Source organism: Lissotriton vulgaris, chromosome 8, assembly GCF_964263255.1.
Source record: "Lissotriton vulgaris chromosome 8, aLisVul1.2, whole genome shotgun sequence".
Taxonomy (NCBI): domain Eukaryota; kingdom Metazoa; phylum Chordata; class Amphibia; order Caudata; family Salamandridae; genus Lissotriton; species Lissotriton vulgaris.
The window spans coordinates 1,516,667,317-1,516,681,394 of record NC_141696.1 but is presented as its reverse complement, the minus strand read 5'-3'; the positions used below and the strand labels follow the sequence as shown (position 1 = coordinate 1,516,681,394).

Here is a 14,078-nt window from a genome sequence, read left to right as displayed (position 1 = left end):
CGATTGAGCAGCAGTTTCTCCCTTAGCGGTGGTCACCTGTATCTGTTGCAGTAGTTTGAAAGAGTTCTAAGGACAGCTTGGCGTACCACAGCTTGCTGCTTGGCATGCACATCAACACAACAGTGTTTAGTGAAGGTGCATATGTCCTCTAGTGGTATATTTCCTAAGAAAGCCATAGAGGCTCCTATTTTGCGAGTGGAGTGCGCTCTAGGAGGAACTGTTAGTGTACTTTTAGCTTTTATATAGCATATTTGTATACACTTTACAATCCACCGTGCAATCCCACCTTTGGAGATGGGGTTGCCTTTGTGCGGAGGAGAGAAAGCGACAAACAGTTGTTTAGTTTTTCGAAATGATTTAGTTCTGTCGGTATAGTAGAGTAGAGCTCTTTTAACATCTAGGGTGTGTAAAGCCCTTTCTGCTACTGAGTCTGGGTTTTAGAAAAACACAGGTAGCTCGACAGACTGATTGAGGTGAAAAGGAGTGACGACTTTTGGGAGAAATGTTGGATTAGGCCTAAGAACCACTTTGTTGGGATGTACTTGGAAAAATGGTTCTTGTATAGTGAAAGCTTGTATTTTACTTACTCTTCTGAGAGGTGATAGCAACAAGGAAAGCAGTTTTCCATGTTAGGAATTGCAGCTCGCATCTATGTAGGGGCTCGAAAGGGGGTCCCATTAGTCTGGTAAGGACAAGATTTAGGTTCCACACAGGAGAAGGAGGCAACCTGGGTGGGATTATCCTTTTTAAGCCTTCCATGAATGCTTTAATTGCAGGAACTATGAAGAGAGACAGATGTTGTCTGTTCTGTAAATAAGCTGCAATTGCTGCAAGGTGCAGGCGTATGGAAGAATATGCCAAATTAGATCTTTGTAGATGTAGAAGGTAACAAATGATATTCTGGATGGAAGCATCCAGGGGGTCAATTTGATTATTTGTGCAATAAATTGCGAATCTCTTCCATTTAGCAGCGTAACACGCTCTGGTAGTGGGTTTCCTGGCTTCTTTAATAATGGCCATACAGTCTGGTGGTAGGTTTAAGTAACCAAACTCAGATCGCTAGATTCAGTTGGTGCGGGTCTGGGTGCCTGATTTCGCCATGGTTCTGTGTTAACAGAGATATAGTGAGCTGCAGCTTTTGGTGTGGAACTAGAGAGAGTTCCAACAGTGTGGTGAACCACGGTTGGCGTGCCCATGTGGGAGCTACAAGGATTCGTTTGAGAGACTGTTGTCTGAGCTTGCGCACCACTAATGGAATTAGTGGGAGAGGCGGAAAAGCGTATACAAATCTGCCTGACCACTTCATTCATATTGCATTGCCTTCGGACAGTGGGTTTGGAAACCTGGCGGCGAAGATTGGGCAATTTGTATTTTCGTGGGTGGCAGACAGGTCTATGTGTGGATGACCCCACTGTTGGAAGAATGGCTGAAGAACTTGTGGATGCAATTCCCATTCGTGAATCTGTTGTGACTGTCGACTTAACAGATCTGCTATCTGATTGTGAACTCCTGGAAGGGGTTCTGCTAACAGATGTATGTTTTGAGGAATGGCCCATCTCCAAATGTCTTGTGCAAGCTGGGACAGTTGCAGAGAGTGTGTCCCCCCTGTTTTTGAATGTAGTACATGGCTGTCATATTGTCCGTCCGGATGAGGACAGCCTTGCCTCGCACGTGAAGTTGGAAGGACTCGAGTGCCAGGAATATTGCTAGCAGCTCGAGATGGTTGATATGGAGTAGCCGCTATTGAGCGGTCTATTGACCCAAAGTGGTATGTTGTAGGAGATGGGCTCCCCATCCTGTGAGGTATGCGTCTGTTGTGAGCAATACTTGTGGAACTGGCTCTAGGAACGGCCGCCCCTTTGTCAAGTTTTTGGTGTTCCACCACTGCAGAGAGTGATGTGCGCGGCTGTCCACCAACACCAGGTCTGTTACTTGACCATGAGCTTGGTTCCACTGTCGTGCTAGACACTCCTGTAACGGACGCATTTGCAATCTTGCGTGTGGAACTATGAAGATGCAAGATGCCATCATGCCTATGAGTTTCATGAACACTCTGGCTGGGAGAGATTGTTGGTGTTGAAAAATAGCAAGTAAGTTTTGAATGCGCTGTATCCTGGCTGGATTGGGATAAGCTAGAGCTGTAGACGTGTCTATTGTAGCCCATAGACACTGGTGTACGTGCGAAGGCTCTAGGTGCGACTTGGTATAGTTTATTGTAAACCCTAGGTTGTGCAACATTTGGATCATCTGTTATGTGTGTGCAACGCACTGACTGGCCGATTTGGATTTTATGAGCCAATCGTCTAGATAAGGGAAGACATGGATCTGTTGTCTTCGCAGATGTGCTGCTACGACTGCTAGGCACTTCGTGAATACTCTTGGTGCCGTCGTCACCCCAAATGGAAGGACTGTGAACGGATAGTGTTGTCCTTCCAGAACAAACCTTAGATATTTCCTGTGAGCAGGATGTATAGGGATGTGTAAGTAAGCGTATTTCAGATCTAGTGTTGCAAGGAAGTCTCCCTGTTGCAGCAGTGGAAGCACTTGTTGCAGAGTGATTATATGAAAATGATCTGATTGTATGTAATGGTTGAGGGGCCTGAGGTCTAGAATCGGTCTCAAGGTCCAGTCTTTTTTGGGAATTAGAAAGTACAACGAGTAAACCCACGTCCCTTGTTCCTGTAAAGGAACTATCTGAATCGCACCCTTCTGCAGAAGGGATAGAACCTCCTGCTGGAGCAGAGCTAGATGATCGGTAGACATTGGACGCTGTCTGTGTCAGGATCTGACGGATGTGCCTGCCTGAAATGAAAGAACTACGTCTCCCAGAATGCTTAGGGGAGAGGGACGGGCCACAGAAAGCATAAAGATTCATGGGAGTCAACAACAGATGCACGTGATTCCTCTTTCCGAGAGGCAGGTAGCGGACGCCCTGTCCACGCGGAGTTGTGCGGAGTTGACGGAGTTCCTGCTCCCTGATTTATCTGTTCGAGTTGCTTGTTCCGTGGTTGTGGAGCAAGACCTTGCTGCGTGGTTCGGCTGAACTACGATTCCTTTTCGGCAGGTACCGGCTGGGCTGCCAACTTCGGTTGCGGTGAGTGGTGGCGAGAGACGCTGGAATTGCCCCCTCCGCACCTTCCCTGATTTTCGAGTCTCGGCAGCACCAGCTGGTGCTGTCTTCCTTGTGTAGAGGTTTGGCGAGACGCGTGAGACGCAGGATTGCCCCCTCCGCGTTCTGGCCAGCCAAATGGTTCCTGTGGGTGACGCATGAGACGCCGGATTGCCCCCTCCGCGCTCCCACGCAAAGACCCCTTGACAGATACCAGCGGGTTCTGTCCTTCTGGTGTTGGTGTGTGTTGCGTGAGACGCTGGATTGCCCCTCCGCGCTCGCACCAGGAAGCTCTCTTTTGTTTTTGCGGCAATACCGGCTGGTACTGCCATCCTTATCATTGGGGTGAGACGTGAGATGCAAGAGACGCAGGATTGCACCCTCGGCGTTCTCACAAACTCTACGACCTCATGTTTGGCACTCGGCTGAGCGCTCACTCCATTGCCTTTGGAGTTATTCTCTGTTAGAGTCAAGAGACGCTGGATTTGCCCCCTCTTGAAACTCTTATCTGCTCCTGGTGTTGTTGTTGAGCTCTAGACTAGCAGGGGTGCCTTTTGCTTTCCTTTGGATAATTCGCATCTTTGATCACCACATTGGTGATTCCCCAGGTCGGAGGATTTTGTTTTTCTTCTTTTTCTTTTGAACTGAGGAATCAGCAGTTCCCGTTCTCATTGAGGTCGTTATTTCCCCAACGTCCCTGAGTCCTTAGCAGGAGATGAGACGGGAAGGGGTCACCTCCTGAAAGATATCAGGTACCGTTCTGTATCCATTCCATGCATTAGTTATCTATGAAGAGAGGGAGTGTTTCTGATACGTGTCCTCTTTGTTTCATTACAGGACCTGATTCCCAGGGGTTGTTTAACCCCGACTTTTCCCTCGCCTGACTGCCTTCGCACTCTGTATGTGTATGTACACCAGAGTGCAGGGACGTCTGGAGGTGGACCCCTTTAGAGCATCTCTCCGATCTCGAGGAGCTACAACCGTGACAGTCTGGGAGGGATGTGTGGAGGGGTTGCTGTAAGTTCTAGGCAGTAGCCATGTTGGATAATCTGTCTTACCACTTGTCTGGTGTAATGGAGTTCCAGACAGGCAGGAACTGTGCTAGTCTACCACCTACAGGAGTGGAATGCTGCAGGGGGAGTGCAGGGAAGTCATTGCTTAGTGGCGGAAGAGGCTCGAGTGTTGTTATTACCTCTACCTCTGCCCTTGGTATTATTGCCTCTGTATCCTCCTCTATAGTAATTCTTGGTAGAGGAGGTTTCTGTCTTGAAAGACGTGTTAGTGTCTGTTCCAGTTTGTTTGGAGCCGCCTCTGTAAAAAGAGCGGCGAAAGGAGCCTCGAGCTGGGGTAGACTGTAAGGCCCCCATAGACTTGGTAGTGTCTGCGTCTTTTTTCATTTTGTCGAGGGTAGTGTCTACCGCCGTACCAAATAACTGGTTTTGGTTAAAAGGCTGGTTCAAGATGGTGGTTTGTACTTCCTATTTGAACCCCGAAATGCGTAGCCACGCATGTCTCCTAATAACGACACTGGTATTAATAGCTCTAAATGCTGTGTCTGTGGCATCTAGTGCGCATTTGATAGAAGCGTTAGATATTAACTTGCCTTCCTGTATGAGGTCAGTAGCTTGATCTTTGTACTTATCTGGGAGGTGTTCAAGCAATTCCTCCAATTGGTTGTAGTGAGCCCTATCATAACGAGAGAAGAGTGCTTGTGTATTAGCTTTGCGCCATATATTGGAAGCCTGCGCAGCTATTCTCTTGCCTGACGCATCAACAATCTTGCTTTCTTTGTCAGGCGGGGGTGCTTCACCAGAAGTCTGAGAATTGGCCCTTTTACGTGCGTTGGACACCACTAATGAGTTTAGTGGTAGGTGTCCTTTAATGTAGCCTGGGTCTGAGGGTGCAGGTCTATATTTATTTTCAATTCTGGGGTTTAAAATTCTGGTACGCACAGGATCTTTAAAGACCTCAGTAGCGTGTTTAACCATCCCTTTGATCTTGGGAAGAATTTCAGCGGATCTCTGAGACTGCTCAAAAGTATCTAAGAGAAAATCTTCCTCAATGGCCTCAGAATGCATGGGGACACCATGGTATGTAGCAGCTCTGTTGATCAGCTGGCCAAACCCAATAGTATCCTCAGGAGGAGAAGGTTTAGATGGGTATGAGAGTGCCTCAGGGACATCAGGGTCATTTGAAGGGTATGGAAAACCCCACCAAGGCGCAGGTTTTGTGTATGGAAAAGTCCATATGCCCTCACCTCCAGGGTATGTAGTGTCCCCTCCAGGTATTCCCCGTCCCCTCCACCTAAATCATATTCATCATCATTCTGTGGTGAATGTGATGATAATGGAGATTGTATAGGAGAGTTTTGAGGTGAAACATAGGGAGGAGCGTGAGAAGGAGGAGAGACGGGAAAGTCTTTTTTGGCAGGCTCCACAGGTGTAGGTGGTGTAGCTGCAGGTCTCTTCTTGAGTGGTGTGGCACCAACATGACCGTTTTTTGGGTCGATGAAGATCTTTTTCTGTTGAGGACCTGGTAGAAAAAGGTCCTCTTGAGGCGCAACCTTCTTCTGCGCTGATTTTTTCGGTGCCGGCGTAGGTGGTCGAGTGTCTTTAGCCTTAGGAGGTATTAGAGGGTCCTGTGGCTTAGGTTTCGGCGCCGAAGGCGTCGATTTTGGCTTGGAAGGCATGTTCGGGGGCTCGGAGGCCTCAGAATCAGGCTGCGTTGTTTTCGGCACCGTGTGTGGCTTCGAAGCAGATGCGTCTTTTGGTTTCGGTTTTGGGGCCGAAACATGTTTTGGTTTCGGTGTCGGCACTTCTTTCTGTGTCGGAGCCGAAGGGTGTTCAGGCTTCGGTGTCGACGGAGTCTTGTTCAGTGACGAGGCACCGGAAGGCGGAGGACATTGTTTCGGAGCTGAGGGAAGACCTCTGTGCCAAGGTCCATATAGGACAGGTGCATCCTCTGTGCCAAGGTCCCTAGAGGCCAGGTGCATCCTTTGTGCCAAGATCCCTTTAGGCCAGGATTATCCTCTGTGCAAAGGTCCATATAGGACTGGTGTATCCTCTGTGCCAAGGTCCCTATAGGCCAGGTGCAACCTCTGTGCCAAAGTCCATATAGCCCAGGTGCATCCACTGTGCCAAGGTCGTCCCTATAGGCCAGAAGTATCGTCTGTGCCAAGGTCCATATAGGACTGGCGCATCCTCTGTGCCAAGGTCCATATAGGCCAGGTGCAACCTCTGTGCCAAGGTCCCTATAGGCCAGGAGTATCTTCGGTGCCAAGGTCCATATAGGCCAGGTGCATCCTCTGTGCCAAGGTCCCTATAGACCAGGTGCATCATTTGTGCCAAGGTGCCTTTAGGCCAGGAGTATCCTCTATGCAAAGGTCCATATAGGCCAGGCGCATCCTCTGTGCCAAGGACTCAATAGACCAGGTGCATCTTCTGTGCCAAGGTCCCTATAGGCCAGGCGCATCCTCCGTGCCAAGATCCCTGTGTGTGTTAGACACTGGCCTCACTGGGAGCTGAATTGTAAGACAGAAGTGGTGAACATACTTCAAGACGCTTGTGTCTGGTGTTCAGGTGGAAAGCAAAGGGAACTAGAGCCCTGCATGGCAGTATAAGCTTCCTTACCCTGTTCACCAGAGAGCACCCGGGACGCACTGCGGGACCTGTCCATCGGACTCTTCTCCCATGCTTTGCTCGGCACTCTTGGCTGCAAAGACAAAACAAGTGTTTTGCCTTTGTGAAGAGGATTTACGTGAAATTTGCATTAATACAGGTGCAACGAACAAGGACTTCAAAGCCTGCGTGAGCCACTTGGGTTCCATGCCGGTGGTTCACAGATCACAAAGATGCATCTGGTATTAGTGGGATAAGCAAAAGCACAAGATCCTGAGGCTAAGGACAAAGGGCTCACAACCAGGACTGGGTGTAAATCTCATAGGTTATGTCCACATGGCAGCACTGTTAGGGAAACTATCTGAGTCATAATTGCAAGCTGGCCATGTTGAACTGTGTCTGCTGTGAGATTTTCAAGACTCCTGCCAGTTTAGTGCACACTACTTTGAATTCTGGGACTTGTATTTTAAATGCCCGCGTTAAGTTTACAAGTCAGAGAACTAGAATGTAAATAATCTGGGATAGAAATGTGGGAAGCATTGCTGTCAAATGGCACACCATCATTAGGGACACATTCATCTGCCTAGTCCTGCTTGCCAACAAAAAGTCCTAAGCATGCTGGACCTTGCAGTTTCAGTTTACCTTTGAAATGGACCTACATCAGGCACAGTATGCGTACTACTGCTAGCTAAAAAGCAAGGACTGAGTGGAATTCATAAACTGATTTCAGCAGGTGCCCTGCAAGAATCCACATCAGATGAATGAACACCCTCCGCTACCTTACTGTATGGCTTGGCCTGTTGCAGTTGGTACTATTGAACTACGACACCTTTAAAATACAAACGTATAAAAGATAAGACCGCGTGACCGGCTGACTCATGTCACCCAGACTGCCTGGTCTCATTACAGAGTTGTCATTTAAAAAACCGGTGCATTCTGGTAGTTGTAGTGATTTCTTTCAAAAGAAACAGTCTTAACACTTTAACAAACCCGATGGCAACGATTATCATTAGGAAAGTTAATGAAAAGCTTTTAAAAGAGGCCACTCTGGGCCTCACATAACAAGCACGGATCGGAATATTTAACTAACACTGAAAACGTTTGCAATACCAATATGCAGCAACAAATGATTTTTCTGGGGTAAGCTGTGGAAAGCATCACTAATATTTAAACAGAGGTTCAACTTCTTCTAAGCTGGTGCAGCGTGAGAGTCCTCTGAAAGTACGTTAGGCTAGACAAGCATTTTGCTTTCTATTTTGACATTTAATTTTTATTTTTGAATTCTGTTCAGAGCTTCTGAAATAAAAAAAAAATTGAAAAGTAAACCATGCCATTTATAAAGATAAGAAAATAATAATTTAAATGTACAGTTTTGAGATAGCTTAGGATATATGTTTGCTTTTCCAGTACTTTGACATTTCCTTTCGTTTTACTTTTTCATTTTTTCAAGCAAGGCTTTAAAATCAAGCATTGGCAGAGCCAATAGTATGGCACTCACATTTCAAAAGCGAGACCTATTGGCTTTGCCAATGCTTGTTTTTTCCTCTGATTCCTACTATCAATCTGTTTCATTTTCTGACCGATGGTGTGGCAGACCAGATACCACCCAGATGGAGGTCCATCAAAATCTACAGCCGAGGAGGTAGGCTCTTCCTATTTAGCGCTGTAGACAAAACATCTCAAGTGATGACTTGCAAACTGCAGCTCTTGGCGCGGCCATCACAGGAGAACCCTGGACTTAAACCGCTTTACAATGTAACCTGTACTCACCGCCCCTTATTGATGCAGTCCGGTTCTCTTTGAGCCGCTTGTTTTCAATGATGCATTCAACGTGTTCGGATTCTTTGGCGGTCAGACTGCTGGAGACGTTGTAGGTCCCGTTAGCGGCTCGCTTGGATGGCCTCCTCTGCACTCTTCCGGAGTCTTTAGCTACAGGTTCCCCATCAATGGTCCAGTGGACATCTGCTTCTGGATAACCCCCGGTAGCACTGCAGGTGATGGTCCTACTGTTGTTGTGTAGGACTGGTTCATTGTACGGGGCTGGGAAAGACACCAGAACCACCAATTAGAACCACATGCAAGAGTAAAGTGTTTTATTAGATCGGTTTCTATAGAGCAGCAGAGGGTGAGCTTAGTCTCACATAAAATCATACCAAATGTATTTTACCATAATGGAGGGTATAGAGGAGCAGGACTGGATTCGGCTCAAGAGGCAAACAGCCGTGCTAGGCTCAGGACTATGAGCCGCTCAGATGGTTATGGGCCCTTGAGGGAGCTGTTCCAGAATGTGTGGCACACAGCAGGAAACATATTTACAACTAAACCAAAGCATCTAAGAGACTTTGAACAGCAGGCAAGAACTACAAGCCACACAAGGGCAATTGTATGGCAAGCCACAGAGGCCAATATTACGCATTATCTTCTTTAGTGCCACACCCACAGCAGCAGCAACTAGAGCCTTTAACTTTCGAATCATATTACTAATAACATTCGAAAGATTATAAATGTCCCCAACAAGCAGCCATCTTCCTTCTTTGTTGCTGCTCACGCATCAGATGAGTTCTTTGTTTGATCGGCAAAATTTATGTGAGAATTACTTGATATGCATATTTTAAAGTGAAAAGTGTATATTTTGTGTAATGATGGTAATATGTGTAGTGAATATACATTTGGAATCAAAATAGGTAGTTTACAATGTATAGAAAATTGTGATAGATATAGATAAGTATAAAAATTTTTAAAACAAATTCTGTACGCACACTAGATTTATATATAAGCTTGGGTACTTTCAGTAGTTTTTTCCAAAGTGTTGCAAAGAACTGATGTTCTGGATCCGTGGGAAAGCACTTGTATTAGAGTTTTGTTTACTTTGTAAGGAACGGCTAAGTTCGCAGCCATATTGTTAGGTGCTTACAGTTGAGCACTCAACAAATGGATTGAAGATTATAGGTTTATTAGTAAAGTTAAATGGTGACAAGCATTGAAGTTTTCAAATAATGCAGAACTGTGCAAGCGGATGTAACGGTGTTAGCGTGTGCAAAGAATGATGCAGAGCCGCGCAAGAGGACCTTAGCCATCATAGCCACATGAGCGGAGGAATTCATGTCAGCGTGTGCTGTTCCTTGAAAGTTGCGTGCTGTGTGCGAGAGCAAAGCCGTTCAAATTAAAGCCAGCAGTTGAGGTAGAAATAAGCAGCCACTCGTAAAATAAAAGGCAATTATAATTAAAAAAAGTTTAAGAATCGAATATAATGAGTGCCTTGAGGAAATTACCTGCTATCCTTAATCCTGCATACTACAGCAGAGATGCTTGCAGTGTTCTTAACTCTTACTGGAAATTGTAAATACTTTATATTGTTTACTATATACATATATCAAGCCCTGCGTGCAGAGCGAAACGCGTCTGGGAGAGCACTTGCTTGTTAAATGGCAGAATATTAAAACTGCACTGCTCACCATATTACGTGTGATGGCGTCCTAATTCCTGGATTAAGGAGTTAGAGTTGGAGGGAGAAAGAGGTCCGCACCCAACAGAAGCCGTATCGTACTTGAATCATGACTCGACATTATGAACAGTATTTTGAAGGTCAAAAGCCCACTTGGGCTGAGATTTTTTTCGAGACAGCTTATACATAACAGGCATTTATGTATTTTCTGACATTTATTTGTTAATTTGATAAATGTGACACACGATGTAAATAGTTGCCTGCATATGTAGCTGTGAAGCCAATATGCATATCGTTTATTTTGTTGAGAAAGATGCAATCAAACGAAACTATAGTGAAAGCGAATTCACTGATACATTGTAGCCTAATCGTAGTGTCTCTTCAATGTCTATGTGCACGTGATGCATGACGGAATGCATCTCGTTGTTTACTTTAAAAGAATGGCGAACTGATGTTACTCCACCCGTGACCAAGAGGTAGGCGTACCTCGAAACGCGTTGGGGCTGTTTAATCTTTCTGCCAAATAAACCTTGAGCACTGAGAATATATTTGGGCCTTGACTCTGGTTTCTTCAAAAAGGATCATACCAGTTTTCGGACTTATTTAAAGGATCGGCGATCCTGTTGAGCGCCCGCCGTGTAAGAGGCAGAAGCACGCCGCTTTTTCGTGTTGTGTATATATATATATATATATATATATATATTACCTACTGGCGGTCGCCAGTAGGTATATATAGTTAGGATTTTTTCTCTATGGAACTTTTGAAAATTCTATGTCTAATAACTTTGGCGTTTGTGGACGGAATCGGCTGAAATTTTCAGGAAAATGGCACATTTTGTTTCTGATCAGCCCCTGAAAATTTGGGGGGGTTTCGTCAAGGGGGGCCCGAGACAAAAAGGGGGTCCCAGAACGCGTTTTTCCCATTCATTTTTCCATAGGGCCTTTGGCCTCACTTTTAGCTCGAACGGCTGAATGGATTTACACGAAACTTGGCAAAATTATAGGGACTGTTAGCCCGATGTGCCTTTGCTGGGTCTCAATATATGTGCTCCAGTGGATTTTGAGAAATTAACGTTTAAAAAAACAGATATATCTGTGACAGCGTCCTAGATAGCGCACCAGATCGCGTACTTTTCGCGTAACGGAGCTTTGCGTAGCGAAGCGGATTGGCTCTCCGGTGTCTGTCAACATTCTAAACAGTCCGGTGCGGCCGCCATCTTGTCTCTCGGTAGGATCGAGAGACAAGAGGAGGAGAAAAACGAAGGGGAATTTAATGAAAGGGGGCAAGGTAGATCCTTCTTGACCCCCTAGGAATGATGTTGGGGTTATTAAAGGGTCCCGTGGGGCAAATAATAAAAATTTGATTTTTTGCGGTAGAAGCGCTTCTCGGTTCGCGAACCGGGTCGCAAACTGGTAGCGAAACGAGAATTCGCCATTTTGTGTTTCGATTTAATTAAATTACTAGGCATAAGGGGGTACGGGAGACGTATCCTGACCCCTTATGTTTTCTGAGGGTGGCTGAGGAGGCTCATATATGTTGATACATGTCTTCCAGCGGCTGTGCGTGAGCTTTTTTTTTTTTTTTGCTGCGTGACGTCTGTTAACGTTTGATTCGATGGAAATCAGGAACTGTTGACCGCCATTTTGTCACTGCGAGTTAATATTTTGTTAAAAATAATTGTTATAAATTATTCCTTATTGATAAACATTGTTTGCTCCATCTTGCCTTTTTTGCAATGCCACACTTTTGTTGAGCACGGCAGCCATTTTAGATGCCTTGACCAGACCTACTCTCTGCACGCCGCTGATCCTCAGCATGGCTTCCCACCCTCGCAAGCATCTCCCCCACGCACTGGTCACCCCCGCTCTCTCTCTCATGCATGGGCCAGAAACCTCCTCCCATCTGCGCTGTTCGTGAGCGTTTTTTTTTTTTGCTGCGTGCACCCCCGCTCTCTCTCTCATGCATGGGCCAGAAACCTCCTCCCATCTGCGCTGTTCTTCTCTGAGAATCACACCCTGTGCCCGCCCGACACCTCCCTTTCACCCTATTCACTACCGCACCCTATGACACTCCTCTTCCTCTGTGTCCGATTGTCCAGGCCGGTCCCAGGCTATCACCTAGTCCTGCAGGTGTAGTTTATGGCCCCAGCTGTAGAGAATCACCCCTCTTCAAAGGAGTTACAGTAGATCAAGGCCCCCACCTCATGAGATCCGTCACACCACACGCGTTCCTACTATCTGATAACCATCCTGTATTGTGCTTGGGGAGGGGATTCTCACTGTGAGGGTGTGTGGGTCCGAGCCTGAAGCGGAAGATTCCAGGGATGCCTTTTTGTACATCAAAGTCTTCACAATTATGTGTCACATTAAAAATATATAGCACTCCAACAAAGTTGTAGGATTATAACACTTTAATAACTTATAAATATATACAACGCAACAAAAACAGTAAATCCATTTAAACATTTTTTTAAAAAAGAAGCAACAATGGTCAGTAGCTGTGTTTTGTGCGAATAGTCCCAAGGCAGCACAACGTGCTGAGTTCTGGACGGCACCCAGGTGATGTTACCTGGGTGCCGCACTGGTTTTTGGTATCCTACAATACGAAAAACGGCGTGGGGCGTCCCGGGTGGTGCGGGGGGAGGCCTCGTCAGTAGCGGTCTGTTGTGCGAATAGTCCCAAGGCAGCAGAACGCGCTGAGATGTGGATGGCAACCAGGTGATGTCCAGTAAGTTGCCGCACAAGTTTTGGCCTCCTACAATGCTGCTCGGAAAAACGGCTTGGGGCGCCCCGGTGGGGGGGGGGGGGGGGGGGGGGGGGAGGCGGCGTGAACGGGCCTCCCCAGGTGGAGGCTCGTCTGCTGTACTGGGGCGCCCCTTTACCGTTTCAGTTGCCATTCCGCCCGCTTTTGCTACACTGTGCCTCATCCTCCATTCAGCTGGTTATCGCCCGCTCTTGCGGCTACAGCGACTCGCTCACCATGTAGTTGAGTTGCGCCCACTCTTGCGGTGCAGCGATAGGCGGCTGCTACAGGACTCTTAAAATGGCGGACGGCTCTTCGGCTTTGGGCCTGGTCCACTAAAATGGCCCTGGGACACCTTGGAACTCGGATGTCCCCTGAGCCTTGAAGATTTTACAAAAGTCTTGAGGGCCCCCGACTCCTGCAGGCTTCCGGTGGGGAGCGGCTGCCATGATTGCTCGCGGAATGACCACGACGGAGCCACGAGATGGTGGTGCTCTCATGCTGACGCCAGCTTCAGTCTGAAACATCCAGAAACAAGGTGGGGCTTTCATCGTTTGGGAAAAAAAAAAATGTTTTAATCCAATGAAAAGTGTTATTTTTAGGTCATATGATCAAGCCTTCTATCATTAGGAAACCAAAAGTAAAATGAACCAATGAAAAGTTTTATAAACAAGTCACATGACCTGTTATGCTTACGTTACACGCTGTTATAAAAAGCGTAGAAAATCCGTTGGCACGTGAGGCGGCGTCAGTAGCGGACCGATGTGCGAATAGGCCGAAGGCAGCACAACGCGCCAAGATCCGGATGGCACCGAGGTGGTGTTCAGCAAGTTGCCGCACTGGTGTGGCTATCCTACAATGCTGCGCCGAAATGCGGCGTGGGGCGCCCCGTTGGCCTGTGAGGTCGCGTCAGTCAGTGGGGGCTGTTTGAGAAAGCAATGTGATGCTGTGCGTCGACCCTAAGATGGAGGCTCCTCGGCTGCAGTGAGGCGCCCCTTGGTGTTTCACTCGCTATCCAGCTGAGTTGCGTCCACACTTGCGGCTACAGTAGACCGAAGGCAGCACAACGCGCCGAGATCTGGATGGCACCGAGGTGGTGTCCAGCAAGTTGCCGCACTGGTGTGGCTATCCTACAATGCTGCGCCGAAAGACGGCGTGGGGTGC

General features: G+C 47.1%; 1 protein-coding gene across 2 annotated transcripts in view; it reads right to left on the bottom strand.

The window, feature by feature from the left end:
• The window catches only part of LOC147699069 (CD276 antigen homolog), a 171,278-nt gene that overhangs the window by 12,820 nt on the left and 144,380 nt on the right, over window positions 1-14,078 (bottom strand). For both annotated transcript variants that reach the window (XM_086935644.1, XM_086935645.1), the window contains exon 5: window positions 8,497-8,766. In XM_086935644.1, coding sequence (XP_086791770.1) covers window positions 8,497-8,766 — 270 coding nt within the window. The remainder of the gene's footprint in view (window positions 1-8,496; window positions 8,767-14,078) is intronic.